Source organism: Myotis yumanensis, unplaced genomic scaffold (genome assembly GCF_028538775.1).
Source record: "Myotis yumanensis isolate MYYU_CA2020_CCGP unplaced genomic scaffold, mMyoYum1.0.hap1 SCAF_18, whole genome shotgun sequence".
Lineage (NCBI taxonomy): Eukaryota > Metazoa > Chordata > Mammalia > Chiroptera > Vespertilionidae > Myotis > Myotis yumanensis.
This window is the reverse complement of record NW_027223769.1, coordinates 31,751,005-31,767,911: the sequence shown is the minus strand read 5'-3', so window position 1 is coordinate 31,767,911 and position 16,907 is coordinate 31,751,005. Positions and strand designations below refer to the sequence as shown.

At 44.8% G+C, this 16,907-nt stretch overlaps 1 protein-coding gene across 4 annotated transcripts in view; it reads right to left on the bottom strand.

Annotated features, from left to right (window-relative positions):
- CDH8 (cadherin 8) overlaps nt 1-16,907 on the bottom strand; it is a 308,272-nt gene that overhangs the window by 277,240 nt on the left and 14,125 nt on the right. For all 4 annotated transcript variants that reach the window (XM_070398065.1, XM_070398063.1, XM_070398066.1 and 1 more), the window contains exon 2: nt 14,250-14,700. In XM_070398065.1, coding sequence (XP_070254166.1) covers nt 14,250-14,501 — 252 coding nt within the window. In that variant the 5' untranslated portion in view covers nt 14,502-14,700. The remainder of the gene's footprint in view (nt 1-14,249; nt 14,701-16,907) is intronic.

Below are 16,907 nucleotides of genomic sequence, written 5' to 3'. Positions count from 1 at the left end.
AGATAGAAACATCAATGATGAGAGAGTATCATTGATAGGCTGCCTCCTTCACGCACCACACTGGGGATCAAACCCACAACCCGGGCATGTGCCCTGACTGGGAATCAAACCGTGACCTCCTGGTTCATAGGTGGACACTCGACCACTGAGCCATGCCCGCCGGGCTCTCAGTGTTTTTATCTGGACTCCCAGCATCTTTCTGCTTTTTTCCTCTAACCTGTGGGTTGAGGAGAAGCTGGGATCGTTGCAATGCTTTCCCCAAGGACTAGTCGGGATGTGGACGATGGTTTCAGCTATAAAAAAAACACAAGACCTTTATAGGAGGAGTCTAATGACAGGAAGAGCAGAGGAGAAAAGAGAAACAGTGGCCATGATCAATAGGACCAGCCATTGCAAATGTCTAATGATTTCGGAAAACACCCCGCGATGCTGATTATAAATGTTCCTGCAAAGGCAGGGACATAATCAGAGGATGAGTCCTGTCAAAACAACACTGCTCTGAGGGAGAAATAATAGGACACACACACACACACACACACACACACATACACACAGGCACACAAGAGCAACACAAAAGGCAAGCTGCGATGAGACATTTATTTATACTTTCAGGTTCCCAGAAGCACATTAAAAAATATAAAAGCAAAGAAAACTCCACTATAAATAGCCCTGCCACATCCCAAATCAAGGCTCCGAGTGGCTAGGGAGTCGGACTTGGTTTGAGGAGTTACAGGATTTAGTCATTTGTAATGGCCATGTTCGCTCCTTCACCAAACCACATTTCCTCGGAGAATCTGCTAAAGAAAGGGGTTAGGGGTTCTTCTCTGTGGCAAAGGGCATGACCAGGACTGTCCCGAGGAAGGTCACCATGATAAGAGCTAGGAAGGAAGAGAGGAAGCAGAGAGGCACGTATCCATTTGGAAAAGGGCTCTGGGAGATGGAAGAGGCACAGGGAAGTTACTGCAGGGAGCGGTGTGAGAGAACCACTCTCAAGCATCTGGGACGTTGTCCACCGCTCAGCTTTCCCGTGTCCTGGGACCTGGCACTAAATAATCCAGTATTAACATGATTAGTTTGAGAAACTGGAGAGTGCAAGCTTTCTGCCTTCTTTACATTCCTGTCTGTGTGTAGAGGGCTTCTAGTTCATTCCGCTCAACTCGGCCACCCTCCTTGCTGCTGTTCTGGTGATTCTCCATTTAAGAGGAACCCACAACACCGCCCAGTTGTGGCCAAAGCTTCTGGAACTAAGTTAATGCCACGGCTCAGAGTAGTCAAGAATCCTACTCAACTCAGAGAAAAGCCAGAATCTACTCCCCCTACTCACCTAACCAGTGAGCATTGACTTTGGTCCAACGTGTCAATTTTCCTGTCTGCAAAATGGAGACGATAACTCCGTAAATATGTGGAAAGCACAGAGCAAGGTGCCTGGAGTGCGCCATAAACATATTCCCCTCGCATTGGCCAGTTTTATCCAGTGGTTAGAGCGTCAGCCCACAGACCAAAGGGTGGCAGGTTCAATTCCCGGTCAAGGGCTTGTCCCTCGGTTACAGGTTCACCAGCTCAGTTTCCACATGTCCAGGTTCCCCAGCCCCAGCAGGAAGCAACCAATCGACGTGTGTCTCTCTCACATAGATGTTTCTCTCTCTTTCTCTCCCCCGACCCCCACCTTCCTCCCTTCCACTTTCTCTAGAAATCAATGGAAAAACTATCCTGGGGTGAGGATTTTAAAAAATTCTCCTCCTGCTGTCCCTTCTTCGGTAACATTTTTGTCTTACTTCATCATCATATTCATTTTAAATATAGACTCTAAAATGACAGAGCAAAGGAGACAGGTCAGGTACTGTGCTAGGCCCTGTATTTAGAGACTACTCCACAAATGATCACGTCGTCCATGGCACTGGCCCTGCTCAGGCCCAGACTGTGAGAGTCTCATCCCCCAGAGATGAAAGAGTCACCACAGGCAGACGCCTCGGAGACATTTTCCTTCTGTCAGAGGGACTACATCCACCTCTGGCTCTGAGGAGCATGCGAAGAAGTCACTGCAGTGGCCTCGCCATTAGACAGGCAGCTTGAGTAGATCTCACCCAACCACAGACACTATAGTCAGACACCATACCCTGGGTCACTTTAGTAAGTCTTTTCTTTTCTTTGTTTTTTTTTTTTTTTAATATATTTTATTGATTTTTTACAGAGAGGAAAGGAGAGAGATAGAGAGTTAGAAACATTGATGAGAGAGAAACATCGATCAGCTGCCTCCTGCACATCTCCCACTGGGGATGTGCCCGCAACCCAGGTACATGCCCTTGACCGGAATCGAACCCGGGACCTTTCAGTCCGCAAGCCGACCCTCTATCCACTGAGCCAAGCCGGATTCGGCAGTGAGTCTTTTCTTATCTGCAAGTTGGGGTGGCAGCCCAGCTCACTGAGCACCGCCCACATGGGGTTCCAAGGAGATGAGATGTTGCCATGGTTACTGGAACAGGCTCTGGGATCCCCACACCCGGGTTTGACCCCTGGCTTCACCTTTTATGCTTCCCCATTTTCCTGTCATCTCTAATGCAAATAACTCTTCCCTCCAGGGACGCTCTCCTGATCTGGCCATGGGAATCACACTAATCAGAGGATTGCTATGAGAACTGAACAAGCAAACTTGATAAGGTATCCACTCTATAGTAAACATGTAATGTATCTAATCAGTTTATTTTGGTTACTTAAGATCTCCTTACTCCCCCATCACTTTAATGTCCCTGGAAAATGCCATCAATTTCATGGTCTTCACCCTACATTCAAGGCAATAAAGTTCTATGCCACGCAAGTGGGCTTTTTAGGATTAAAGAGAAACAAATATATGCAGCTCGTGTTTTATTCCCTGCTGTGTCCCCCAGTATTTCTCAGCCCTCTGATCAGGCTCATCTGGATTCTGCTATTGTCTCCTGCAGAAGCCCAGTGACATTTTAAAATATATTTATATATTTTTTTATTGATTTCAGAGAGGAAGGGAGAGGGAGATAGAGATAGGAACATCAATGATGAGAGAATCATTGATTGGCTGCCCCCTGCACGCCCCATTTTGACCAGAATCAAACCCGGGACCCTTCAGTCCGCAGGCTGACACTCTACCCACTGAGCCAAACCAGCTAGAACCCCAGTGACATTTGATACTTTGCAAATTTCAGAGCATCCCTGTCCTTTGTGGTAAATGCATGCAGGAGAAAAAGGAAAAAAGAAGGAAGTTCATGGATCTGAGCAGGGAACAGTTCCTGTGAGCTGACATGCCTCCACCATCATCTGCAATAGACGGGAGTTCCCTCTGCAAATTGATGTCACAGCCTGTGGTGCCCTACACCTGCCACACGGGGTTCAAATGAGATAAGCAGCTTGGCATCTACCAAAAACCTTGCCCAGGGCTCTTGCAAACACCAGGGCCCATGACCCCTTCCTTTGAGTGGTTTTCAAAACACACTCAGCCTGGATCCAGAGAGCAAAAAGCATCATTCAAGCTCTCCTAGAATTCACTGGCGACAGATTGATTTCTTTAAAAATGTACCTGTTTATTTCAATTCTTTACTACGCACAGGAGACATTTCTAAAATGCAGCTTCTGATTCCCTAGGTTCGGGGACACAGGGAGTGAACGAAATTCTGCATTTCTAACTATACTTGCCAGCTGCTGCTGCTGGCGTGCAGACCCTCACTTAAATAATACCCAGCGTGCATTGTACTTCTCCTCCCAGAGTAACATTGACACATTCTGAAAAGTGAGGTGAGGAAGCCAGTGCTGATGAGAAAAGATATCACGTCTTTACTGAAGATCTAGATCTTTGAATGTTGACAAGACGTCTCTACTGTATTCAAAATACATATAGATTTAGCTGGAAACAAGAGGCTACATGACCACATGATGCCAAAGTGTGTGGGTGTGTGGGTATGTATGGGGGTGAATTTAAGTAAAATGGAGCTCTAGCTGGTTTGGCTCAGTGGATAGAGTATCGGCCTGTGGACTGAAGGGTCCTGGGTTCCATTCCGGTCAAGGGCACATGCCCAGGTTGCGGGCTTGATCCCTGGTAAGCAGCGTGCAGGAGGCAACCGATCAATGATTCTCTCATCATTGATGTTTCTCTCTCTCTCTTCCTCTCTGAAATCAATAAAAATATATTAAAAAAATAAGTGCAACAGAAATGATATGTATAGATAAAAAATGCTGACATATAAAAGAAATGACTGTTTTGAAAACATGCATAGCCCGGCCAATACTGTAACACTTTTATCTTTCTGAAATAACATAATTCCATAAATAACTTTTCTAGGTTATTCTCATGTATTGAAAGGTTACAAGCAACATGCAGAATAATGAGATTAAAGTTTCCGGGCAAAAAATAAAATCTCCACTTCTGGTTACTACATGGCCAACCCCATGATGATGAAAGTTGTTTAATATGCCTTTAGCGGTACAGCAGGGCTGTGGCCATTCTTTCTCTCTCTTCATAATCTCATAGAAATGATGAAATGTTCCAGCACTTTAATTTATTAATTGATGGGGTTGGCCTTCCAACTGCATATTACAGGTGTAGTTTTAAAAAAAAAGATTCTATCTGCCAAATGAGTTTCACATTACATCATTAAATAATGGACCCCATGAATTTGCCATGTAGATGGCATTGATTTTTAAGAAAATTGAACAATATGCCACTGTCATTTATTTTACTCTCATCTTATAATGTTTTTGAATGAAATTATAGCCTATTCTAGAAAATAAATGGCAAAAAATGATAAAGAGAAAAGACCTGCTAATCTAATCACATATATTGGAAAAAAGTTTTAATAGATTCATACATTTTCTTACAGGTTCCCCTTTATTGATTTGTGGTACAGTTATTAATATGAATCGATATCAGCAATTAACTCCTTATTTTGTTTTTAATGTGGGTTAAGTGAATATCATTTATTCATTATATATAATCACACCTTTGGGTTTTTTTTTATGATCTTTGTTATTTTCAATTGGGGATATTTTTACACCAAAATCAGTATGTAGTGGTTATGAATATAATTAGGATTCTGCTTACATTAATTTTTAAGAATCAAGAGATTTGGCACTACATGTGTGTGGGTAATTAAAAAATAGCAGAATAGTGAAAATTGTTGAATAAGGACGATCCTGGTGAGGGGTACATGGCGGTTCATTATTTCTGTAAATATTTGAACATATATATTTTTCATGCGTACATACATATCTTAATAGATATGTGCCAGGTACCCGGTTCATATCTTTCCTGCATTTTTAAATCATATCTATATACATTTTATAATTTGCTTCTGATATTTACTCAGTTGCCATCTGAATTATAATTATCATAAATCTTAATAACTTGTAACAATTCACACTAATCTGCCACGTGACATCGCAATGCAAGTCTTTCAAGATGGGCAGCATTGGCTTGCCCAGTTCTTCCCTGTGAGCTTCGGCTTCCAATTTGTGACAGGAATCAGTTCTCTATTTCCTTTTGCCTTCCTACTGACTACCTTATTGCCATTGATTCCTAAAATAAGGTTATGTAATCCCCCAGAAACATAGGACTCTCATTTGGCTTCAGGTTAGAAAAACATCTGCCTCCAGGAGATGACCCTAAGAGACCTGGCCAAAAAAAAAAAATGCAAGACTCTTCCTCCGAGAAGTCTCCATGGATTTAGTTCTCAGGGCATCTACAGAGGGAAGCGCAGGTTATCTACACTCTCACCTGGTCCACGGTAGGGAATGAGGTGAACAGGGTGAGGGTCTGGGCTCTAGAAAGACACGATTAGGCAATGACCGGGGATGTACTTACGTAGAAACTCAGCTAATAGACTGAGTGTGTGCCTGCACACGTGTGTGCATGCGTGTGTGTGTGTGTGTGTGTGTGTATTTCCGCTGACTTACAAGACTAATATTATTCCATTTATTTATATCAGCATCAAAAGATTTCCAGCAGCTCTGGGATGCCTGCTGTTTTGAAGTGGGGACGCCGGCAAGAGGCAGACAACCCCAGTTGCCGGGCCAGATTGAGACACACGATGCTGACTTGCATTCCTGCCAAACTGTGGGTGCACAAGGCTCCATCGGAGCAGGCGGAGGCCTCACGGACCTGACAGTGAATTGTTCTCGCATGGCCGGAGGTCCAATTTGGCTGTGGCTGCGTCGCCCAGTGCTCTTCACATGCAAACGGCCAGCAAAAATAATGGCATGTCAAGTGCAATTTTCTTGCCGGCTGCTGACACCGTAAACGGTAATAGAGTGTAATTATGTGGCACCCCGTGTCCTTCATACTAAGCACCACCCAGACGATTTCCAAGTTACAGGCAAGCGGGGAGGTTAGAAGGTCAAATTTAAAGAGAGAAAATGAGTCAGTGCCTTGGAGGGAGAGGATTATAAATAGATGTGGCATCACCAGCGAGAAAGTACTATCCAAATAAGGAACTGCTCAGGCCCAGGTAGGAGGGAAGATGAGGGGAACGGAGCAAAGGAGTTTATGTAAGAGAGAGAGAGAGAGAGGGAGAGAGACAGGGAGAGAGAGAGAGAGGATTTGTGACAGATCTCTGACCACCTGGACAGCGAACCAGTTTTCCCTACATCCAGCAGTCAGGGGAGCTGAGGATCACACAACTACAGAGCGAGAGATAAGGAACCCGGACGGAAAATTGAGAGATGTTACACGCATTTTTTAATATGGCTTGCCCCTCCCCCATTCCATAGGGATTTGTGTCTTCGATGTAGTTCGGTAACTCACTAAAGTAGTAGTAAGTGAAGACGTGTGGCCAAGAGAAGCCATGTGACTTTCTCTTTTGGCCACTTTGTAGCAGAGACAGAAGAACCCAGATCTCCAGGAGAGCCTTGCCTAGCTTCCCGCTGTCACTCAAAAGATCCCACCCCTAGTTCTCCACCTTCAGGTTGCCCGAGCCTCCGTCTGCTGCTCTGCTAGCCTCCACACATGTGATCTCCTCCTTTGGGAACTCTCTCTCTTTCCCTCCCTGCATCCTGGTTCACCTGGTGATGGCTTCTCGGTGCACAGGTATTGCCTTAGGGGAGAGTCCACCACCGCACAGGACAGCTTCCTCCGTATATGTGCGCCCAGAGAACCACGTTCCTTCATTTCAGAGGACTTATCTCTGTTTTCCCCCGATGTGTTTTCTCATTCTTCTTAAAATATGTTTTTATTGATTTCAGAGAGGAAGGGAGAGGGAGCGAGAGATAGAAAACATCGATTGGCTGCCCTCTGCACACCCCCACTGGGGATGGAGCCCCAACCCGAGAATCGAACCGGCGACCTTCTGGTGTTTGGGATGATGCTCAACCACTGAGCCACACCAGCCAGACTCGTGATTATGTTTTTAATATCGGTCTCCCCCTTGTAGCTCATTAGTTCCAAGACTGAGGGCATGCATTTATTTGCTCAGACCTCCAAATCCATAGGTAATATCGCTTAGCAAACAGTAGGTGCTCAATAAATATCTGTGGAATGACTTGATGCTGATACCATAAACAGTAATAGAGTGTAATCATGTGGCATCCCGTGTCCTGGTGAGATTTCTCAGATGGCATCAAGCTATTCCTATTAAAGAGTCCATGCACATTGTATCACAATGACACTATTTTTGGTCTCGGTTGCAAGATTTATAAAAAAAAACACATGGGTTTTCTCTCTCTGTTTTTGCTAAGAGCCGAACAAATAGGCACATAGGGCGAAGGGTCCCGTGCACCATCTTCTCTGCCAGTGTTCGCAGAGACAGTCAATGCCGGAGGTCTGGGGCCACGTGGAATGCTAAGCATTGACTGTTTGTGAACAGGCTCTGAACCACCTTGTTCCAGAGACCTGGAGGCAGGGATGGAGTCTGTTTGGCTGGCATTTGTTTTGCAGAAATTTAGAAAGAAGACTCCTGGTGCACTGTGGGCCGTAAGCACGAGCATAAGTTTGTAGCTGGATTAGAAGCTCACAGAATCCCCATCTTGCACTGCTTCCTGCCACTGAAGGGGAGGCCTCCACAGAGAGGAGCCTGCAGCCTCCACACAGAGTTGTTTTTAATATTTTTTAAAAACATATCCCTATTGATTTCAGAGGAAGGAAGAGGGAGAGAGATAAAAACATCAATGATGAGAGAGACCCATTGATGGGCTGCCTCCTGCACTGTCCCCCGCTGGGGATCGAGCCCACAGCCCGGGCATGTGCCCTAATAGGGAATCGAACCGTAACCTCCTGGTGACCTCCCGGTTCATAGGTTGACGCTCAACCACTGAGCCATGCCGGCCAGGCCAGAGAATTGTTTTAATAAGTTCACTTGTCCACCATCACTGACTCAAAGAACGTCTTTTACATTCGATACATAGAAACAATGCTTGAGCTACCCAGCTGGTTTATAAAATACCATGATGAAAGGGAGAGCAGGAAAGCAATGCATTGGCCTCTTTATTGAAAAATGCTGTTTGTACTAAATCTGGCAGAATTAATATTACGTTTGTAAATTCCTCCATTACTTAGGTGAATTATTAATTCATTTGTTCGCGCAAAATATTTACTGAGCACTTCCCGTATGCAGTCTGTCGTCGAAGGCCTGGGGATATATAGTGAAGAAGAAAGAAAACCAAAAATAATTGTTCTTTGTAGAATTTGCATTCTAGTAAAAGACAAGTCATAAACGAGATAAAGAATAGAGTATGTGAGATAATAGTAATCTTGAAGGACAAAAAGCATAGTCCAAGGACATGAAATATTAGAGATGGGACAGCTATAGTTCAGACAGAATGGGACAGGGAAGGCTCTGTTGAATATGGTTTTCAGCTTCTTCTTTTTTCCTCCTTTATTTTATTTATTTATTTTTGTTTTATTTTTTTCATTTTCAAATAAATTTTTTATTCTTGATAATACTACAGATATTTACCATTCCCCCCTCCTCCCAGCCCCTATCCATCCACCTCTAGGTCTTCACCACCCTATTGCCCGTGTCCATGGTCTATGCATATCCTATATAATAAAAGGCTAATATGCAAATCGACCGAACAGTGGACTGACCAGTCGCGATGACATGCACTGACCACCAGGAGACAGATGCTCAGTGCAGGAGTTGCCCCCTGGTGGCCAGTGTGCTCTCACAGGGGGAGTGCTGCTCAGCCAGAAGCCAGGCTCACGGCTGTTGAGTGCAGCAGTGGTGGCTCCCAGATTGTGAGAGGGCGCAGGCAGGGCTGAGGGACCCCTCCCTCCGAGTGCATGAATTTCGTGCACTGAGCCTCTAGTAAGTAGTTCTTTGGTTTATCTCTTCTCCTTCCCTCAACCCCACATTGAGGTATGTCAGTCTGTTACATGCCTTGCTGCTTCAGGTCTTATTTTGTTGGTCAATTCATTTTGTTCATTAGATTCCAATTAAAAAATGGGCTGAAGACCTGAATAGACATTTCTCCAAAGAGGACATACAAATGTCCAAGGGACACATGAAAAAATGCTCAAAGTAACTATTCTTCAGAAAAATGCAAATTAAAATCACAATGAGATATCACATCACACCTGTCAGAAAGGCCATCATCAAAAAATCAACAAAGAACAAGTGCTGGTGAGGATGTGGAGAAAAGGGAACATTAATTCACTGCTGGTGGGAATGCAGATTGGTGCAACCACTATGGAAAACAATATGGAGTTTCCTCAAAAATTAAAAATAGAACTTTCGTTGGACACAGTGATCCCACTTCTTGGAATATATCCTAACAACCCCAAAACACCAATCCGAAAGAATATATGTATCGCTATGTTCATAGCAGAATTATTTACAACTAGAGGCCCAGTGCACAAATTTGTACACAGTTAGGATCCCTTGGCCTGGTCAGCGATCGGGGCTGATCAGGGCCGAGGGAGGTTGGCCAGCGGGAGGGGCTGCAGGAGGTTGGCCAGCGGGGGTAAGGGCTGTGGGAGATTGGTTGTGGGAGTGCACTGACCACCAGGGGGCAGCTCCTGAGTTGAGCATCTGCCGCCTGATGGTCAGTGTGCATCATAGCAACCAGTCAACAGGTTGTTCGGTTGCTTAGGCTTTTATATATACAGATAGCTAAGATTTGGATATAGCCCAAGTGCCATCAGTAGAAGAATGGATAAAAAAGCTGTCAGGCATTTACACAATGGAATACTATGCAGCCGTAACAAAATAAGGATCTCTTATGCTTTGGCACCGCATGGATAGGCCTGGAAAATACTATGCTCAGTGAAACAAGCCAAACTGAGAAAGACAAATACCACATGATCTCACTTATCTGTGGAATCAACTTCATTTTAATTCAACAGGAAATATATGGGCTTACATTGCTTCTGACGCAGGGGATCCTCAGTAGTCCTACCCTGTCCCTGTAACATTGCATAAACCTTTCTGTCCAACTAGGGCACCTAACTTCCCACTCCACCCCACCCCACGAGGCTAACTGGTGTCACCCTTCAGTACACACCTAAAAATCCCTTCACCTAAGTCACCTAAAAGGGCTCTTATTTGGGCTCCCAGAGTCTTGGGCTTACTTAGCGCTGCCATTGTCCATTTGTCCACCACTCCAACCACACACACACACACACACACACACACTTGTATAATTAATACAATCATTAATACAATAATTAATTACTTGTAGGCACTATGCATACATTCTTTCATTTATTCTTATATACTCTTATTTATCCAGTTTGGATAACTATTTTTTTAACATATTTTTATTGATTTCAGAAAGGAAGGGAGAGGAAGGAAGAGGGAGAAACATCAATGATGAGAGAGAATCATTGACCAGCTGCCTCCTACACGTCCCCTACTGGGGATGGAGCCCACAACCTGGGCATGTGCCCTTGACTGAAATGGAACCTGGGACCCTTCAGTCTGCATGTCAACACTCTATCCACTGAGCCAAACCGGCTAGGGCCAAGTTGGATAACTCTTGAAGAGTTTTAGTAATTTTCCCTAAAGTTAAGAGCCAGAAAGCGGCCAAGCCAATATTCAAATCTCTGGAGAGTGCATCTCTAAGGCCAAGCTCTATCTCTGCATCCAGCTGCCTACTGATACAGTAAACGTAGACAATGGTGGTGTAAGGCAAGCATGTCAAGCTCAAAGTCTCACACGGGCCAAATAAACGAGGCATGCAGCCCATGGGCCGTGAGTTTGACATGCTTGGTGTAAGGGGATAGGTGGAGAATCAATCACTCCAACAGGGCTCTGCCCTTGAGCTTGAACTCCGTCAGCCAGGCCCAAGGCCCTCACCATGGTGACTGGCAGAAGGGTCTTTCAAAGAGCAGGTGTGCTGAGGAGTAACGAAGGCTCCTCAGCCAGCTCCTGGGGAGAGGCTCGGCGATGCAGTGGGTTTGGGGTGGGATGTGGAACAGTGTGCACAGAGATAAAACGCCACAAAGCCCCAGTGGGCGTCCTGATACAGATCATCCCCACACTCAGCCTGCCTTGTAATCAGGAGCGGTCCCCTGATGTGTATTTTTGGCTTTTCTACAATCCCAGATCCTTAAAGGCTAAACTGGAATAATTCAGGAGCAATTCCCCTTAAAGGAGAAATAAGTATGATTGACAATGTTTGTGGAAACGTTCTTCAGAAAACAGATTGAACTCTGAATTTGCAATTGTTTGGCAAGTGGCCGGGGAAGGGAGCAGGACAAGTTAATTAATAAAAACAGTCATCAAGACGCAGGAGCATGTCAGCTCTTTCAAAGTCCTGGGGGTTCGTTAGCCACATTTCTGTCACTCAAAGAAACATGAATTTCTTGAGTGTTACTGAGTCACAAAGGTGCCGAATGCCTACATTACCTTATTTCAAGAAAGGAGGCGGGATTAGTCATCAGATTCTATGAGTCCGAAACAAAATCCAATATAATTACTTTTTCTATTCAGACCAAAGTGGAAAGTTCTCTTGGCAGGGCATATTTGTTTATTTATATTATACAAGATGCCATCAGTGTGATACACTTCCATTAAGAGTTAACTATTAGAAACAGGCAGGCAATATCTATCAATGATGCAGGTATGAAATTATCCAGAATTTCACATGGTATGAAACGACTTGCGGTGCAGCTGGCTAAAGCAGTTCTAAATAACCAGAAAGTAAGAATGTAAGGACTCTGCATCTATGTTTAATTTGTTATTATTTTTAGAGAGAGAAGAAGGGAGAGGGAGAAAGAGAGAAACATCGATGTGAGAGTGAAACATTAATCCGCTGCCAACTGCATGCCCCCTACTGGGGATGGAGCCAGCAACCCAGGCATGTGCCCTGACTGGGAATGGAACAGGCAACCGTTAGGTGCATGGACGGTGCCCAATCGACTGAGCCACACAGGCCAGGGCTATGTTCAATAACTCTTAAGTTCAAATTACAGTTTAAACACGTGGTGGCTAGTTACTAAGGTATAACGGAATAGGGTGGGCAAAATCATGGCCCTGGGGATCTCCAACCGGATTCAAACTCAGATCACTCACTAGCTCTGTGATCTTGGTTTGCTTTATTAATCCATCTAGGACTCAGGTCCTGCCCTTACAAAAAAAAAACAACCACCCAAAACCTGGTTCTGGTCAAGAAGCCCATATTCAAAACCCACTGGGAAGAAGTGTTTCAGAACTCAGAATTGTTCACATTTAGAAGCATGTTAAGATGTAAAATCTGTACAGTAAGTAACACCCTCAGCAGGGTCTGGGGCGCACCCTGTTATCAAACACATTAACATTTCTGCTGGGAAATGCATGAACAGGCACAGTAATGGGATGCATTATGACTCTAACTAGCTCCCAGTCAGTTCTGCTACCTGAGTTTATACCAAGCATGCAAAAACAAAATCTTTTAGAGATTTTTGCCTTATGGACTTATGAAAGAAAGGTATACACGTGTACACATACACATAGAGCGAGGGGGAAGGAATTACTGTTAGAATAGGATGATACCCACAGAGTGCTTTTCTAAGAGCGCTCAACACTGTTAGACAAAACACCCAATACTGGCCAGAAGGTGAGGTCCTGGAAGGCAGGGATCACTGCTTTGCTCATTGATTTCCTCGCCCCGCCCCCCCCCCCCGGTCCCCTCCCCCACCACTCTTGCGCCATGGATATGCCTAAGAGAGCGTTGGCCACACAGAGAGGGCTCAGTAAATAGTCTTTGGATGATCCGAAGCTCCTCATCCAGGTGGAACTATAGGAAATGAGACAACAATCCCTGGAGAGCTGGAGAGGCTCGCTTTGCTTTGCCAGGCAGAAGCAGGAAAGCCAGCAGAAGTTCCCAGCGGCACAGAGAGTTAACTTTACGTTTCAAAGATCCACCTTTACTTCCCTTCCTGTTTTTTTTTTTCCTTTCAAACCTTGCATTTGGGAAACAAGTAACATTGGCATGATTCACTTCCGAATCTGACTTATCAGGGAAGTCAGCCACTGTCAGGCTCATAACTGGAATTCTACCGACGATGATGGTGTGTATCAAAATTAACAGGAGCTTATGAACGGTTCTGAGGAATAAACATGGTTAGTCTTCAGCAACCCCGGTGTGACCATGGACAGCAGGCAGCCCTGATCCGCACGAGAAACACTTGTCTAACCTGCCAACAACAGCACAAATGTACAGCCCGTCTAACACGTGCAGGCACGCACGCCACAATATTCCAATTTTGCTTCTATAGATTTCATCCCATCTGACGATGAATGAACCAGGTTCTATTGCCAAGTTTACTGAATCACAGTACGTACGGAGCACCGTTCAGCATCCATGTGGGGAGTTTCTTTTCTGAATCCTAGGTTAATGATTGACACAAATAACAAACAAAAGGAGAAAACTCTACCTGAAATTGGAGAAACATGGCCTCAAAATAAAATGAAACAAACAAACAAAAAAAACCTCAACATTTTAGGAATCAAGGCCACGTACATTCAAACTGAGCAAAACAGGCACTGGAAGTTAGAGGTTTGCTGTACAGACACCTTGTATGAAACGAGAAAGACAATCTTATGTGTGTGTGTGTGTATTGCACAAAGGTTACTGTATCTATGGTGTGATGGAAGGCATGGGAGAGAAGAACTTTCCCCAGAAAAGCAGCGTCTCTACATTTCTAACTGTTGCCAGGAGATCATCCCTATTCCCAAAGAAACCAAGAGGTAAACTAACCATCGGGCAGAAAGTGCTCACAGTGAAGTGTGTCAGCAACCGTGACACGCCTGCCGTTAAGATCTAAAGACAAGGAACCGACCGTGAACTTGGGAATCTTAAAAAACGAAGCTTACCCGGCCAACAAGAATCGGTTCCGGTCCAGAAAACTCCTCCAGGACAAACATCTGATTCCAAACCCAGCCTCGTTTGGAGCGGTTCAAGATCCGCTGTTCCTCACTCAGCCTGTTTAGTTCCACACGGGATCCACTCGTCAGAACTTGAGACGGAGTCGTCGGAGCCGTGTCCGCGCAGGCGGGGAGAGTAATCCATAATATTATTAATGGAGTCCAGAGATCCAAGAGCGCTTCCGAGAGCCGTTCTGGCATGGTCCCACCGGTTAAGCAGATGAGCACGAAAAGGAGACAATTACTCGTTTCGCCTCCGGTCCGCAGCCATCCGATTCATCATGCAGGGCGGAGCGTTTACTCACGGGGCCGCCACGTGTTCACAGCACAGCAGGCAGACACCATCTAAACAGGGTTTCTAAGACCAACATCCATTGGCTTGCCTTTTCATTGAAATTCCCTGCAAAAAGCAAAAAGGGAGGAAGAGAGAGACAAGTCCACTGAGACAGGGTTTCCAGCGAAATCACTGCTTTCAAACAAAATCCGGTGAATGAGCCACACCAGGCATTTCCTAAAACTCTCAAGTTAAGAAAGTCGATCTGAGGAGTGGAAGCAAGTGGGCTAATAGGTCCTTTTGTTTTTTAAAGCTTTATTTCGTTTTAGTGTTCATATTTTCTCTGGGTTACTTATAAAAAACAGCTTCATGGACAGTAAGAAATTTGCTTTTCCTTGCCTTCCTTTCTTCATTTCTCCCTCCCTCCTTTCCACTCTCTTTTCTTAAATTTAAAAATAAAAAATTTCTAATGCAACCTGGGGCGCATGCTAATGAAGCCATCTTATGTCCTTATGGAGGTTGCAAACCTTTATTTTTTCTTTCTTCCTTCTTCTCCTCTGCCTTTCCCTCTTTTTCTCTTTCTTTTCCAGTTTAAAGGTGGGTTCTAGTTCATTTTATGCTAAACTATGTGAGGAAACTAGCCTTCAATGTTGTTTTTTTTAAGTTATGAATGAGAATGGGAAGGGAAATTTCCCCAATTTTTACTGTCTTAGCTGCCACAACCCATCAGAAGGGACCGTCTAGTTGGGGCACAGAATGCAATTCTCCACCAGGATGCTAATAACCAGGGAATAAAATTAGAATGGTCCCACAGAGAAAGCCGGCATGTCCAGCGCGTATGAGGTAATCAGGACAGTGCCAGGACTCCCATTCTGAATGCACAGTTAAACAGGAGATTTCAATTATGAAAAGCTCCTTGGGGAGTAGGATATGGTAAAAATACAATTTTCAGTGGAGGAGATTCAGAAACGGATGGGCGAAAAAAAATCCCCATTACCTCAGGTGTCAAATACATTTTTTTGCTTACCTTTAGCGTGGCAAAACGTATTTCTCCCCTCTCAAAAAAATATATATACATTTAAAAAAAAAATAATGCTCACTGCAGATCCCAGACAGGAGCCTTGCTGAATTCAATTAAGTGGGAAAATGATTTCTCAGGATGCCACTGGGAACAATTCCGTAGGCAACCCTTCAACCTCTAGGTGCCTGGTTCTATTCTGCCTCAGAATGGAAAAGCAAGAAAGTGGTTGCCATGAGCTGGGCTGGCTGTGGGCTGGGTGAGGCCAGCTGCCAGGAGCAGACCCAGCTTCTGCTGCCCACGCAGGCAGCATCTGATCTCACATGACAGCCAGTGGCATCGCCCTGCCTGTCACATGTTGCCAGGGCTCAGCTCTGTCCCTAGGACTCTGTACCTCAAAAGTGGCTCCACCCCCAGGAGTGAACACAGGGGCCACTGCAAGCAGCAGCTGTTTGGGAAACTGAGGAAAAGCTTGCAATAGGGAACCGACTCAAAGCAATGCCCACCACCTTCCTTAGAGCTGCAGCTCTCAGGGACACTCAGCCCCCCTTGAACTTTATTTTTAAATATATTTTAAAATATATTTTTAGTGATTTTTTTTTTTTTTTTTTTTTTTTTAAGGAGTCATCCATTTATTGGCTAGGGTTTCTACCAAGGTTAGTGTGTAAGGAGCTAGAGGTCCATATTCAGAGCAGGCCAATTTTAATTCTTTAAGTATTTTGTAAGGTATAGCCTCCCAGTTGGGGCTTTCGTCCTCATCAAACTCATTCTTATATGCAACTGGGAAGCAGAGTGAGAACTCAAGATCTCCATTAGCTTCAGCTTCTCTTATCGCCCTTTGCAGCCAATCAATGATTCTTGCTGGGGTCCAATCCCAGCGGGTCCAGGGGTCCCCAAAGGTGTGGACGGAGTCGGCGAAGAAGGAATGACACGAAGACAGCCTTCAGTTGATCAGCAGCCTAGTCAGGACCTATAGCCAGGATTTCCAGCCAAAGTTCTGGTCGGAGCTCTGGTTAGGAACTGATGAGGTTCTCTATTTTTAGTGATTTTTTAATATATTTTTAAAATGTCTTTTTATTGATTTCAAAGAGAGGAAGGGAAAGGGAGAGAAATAGAAACATCAATGATGAGAGAGAATCATTGATCTGCTGCCTCCTGCACGCCCCCTACTGGGGATGAAGCCCACAACCTGGCCATGTGCCCTGACAGGGAATCGAACCGTGACCTCCTGGTTCATAGGTCGACGCTCACCCACTGGCGAGTTCAGGGAGGACACAATAATGGTACCTACCCAGAGGATGAAAAGATTACCATC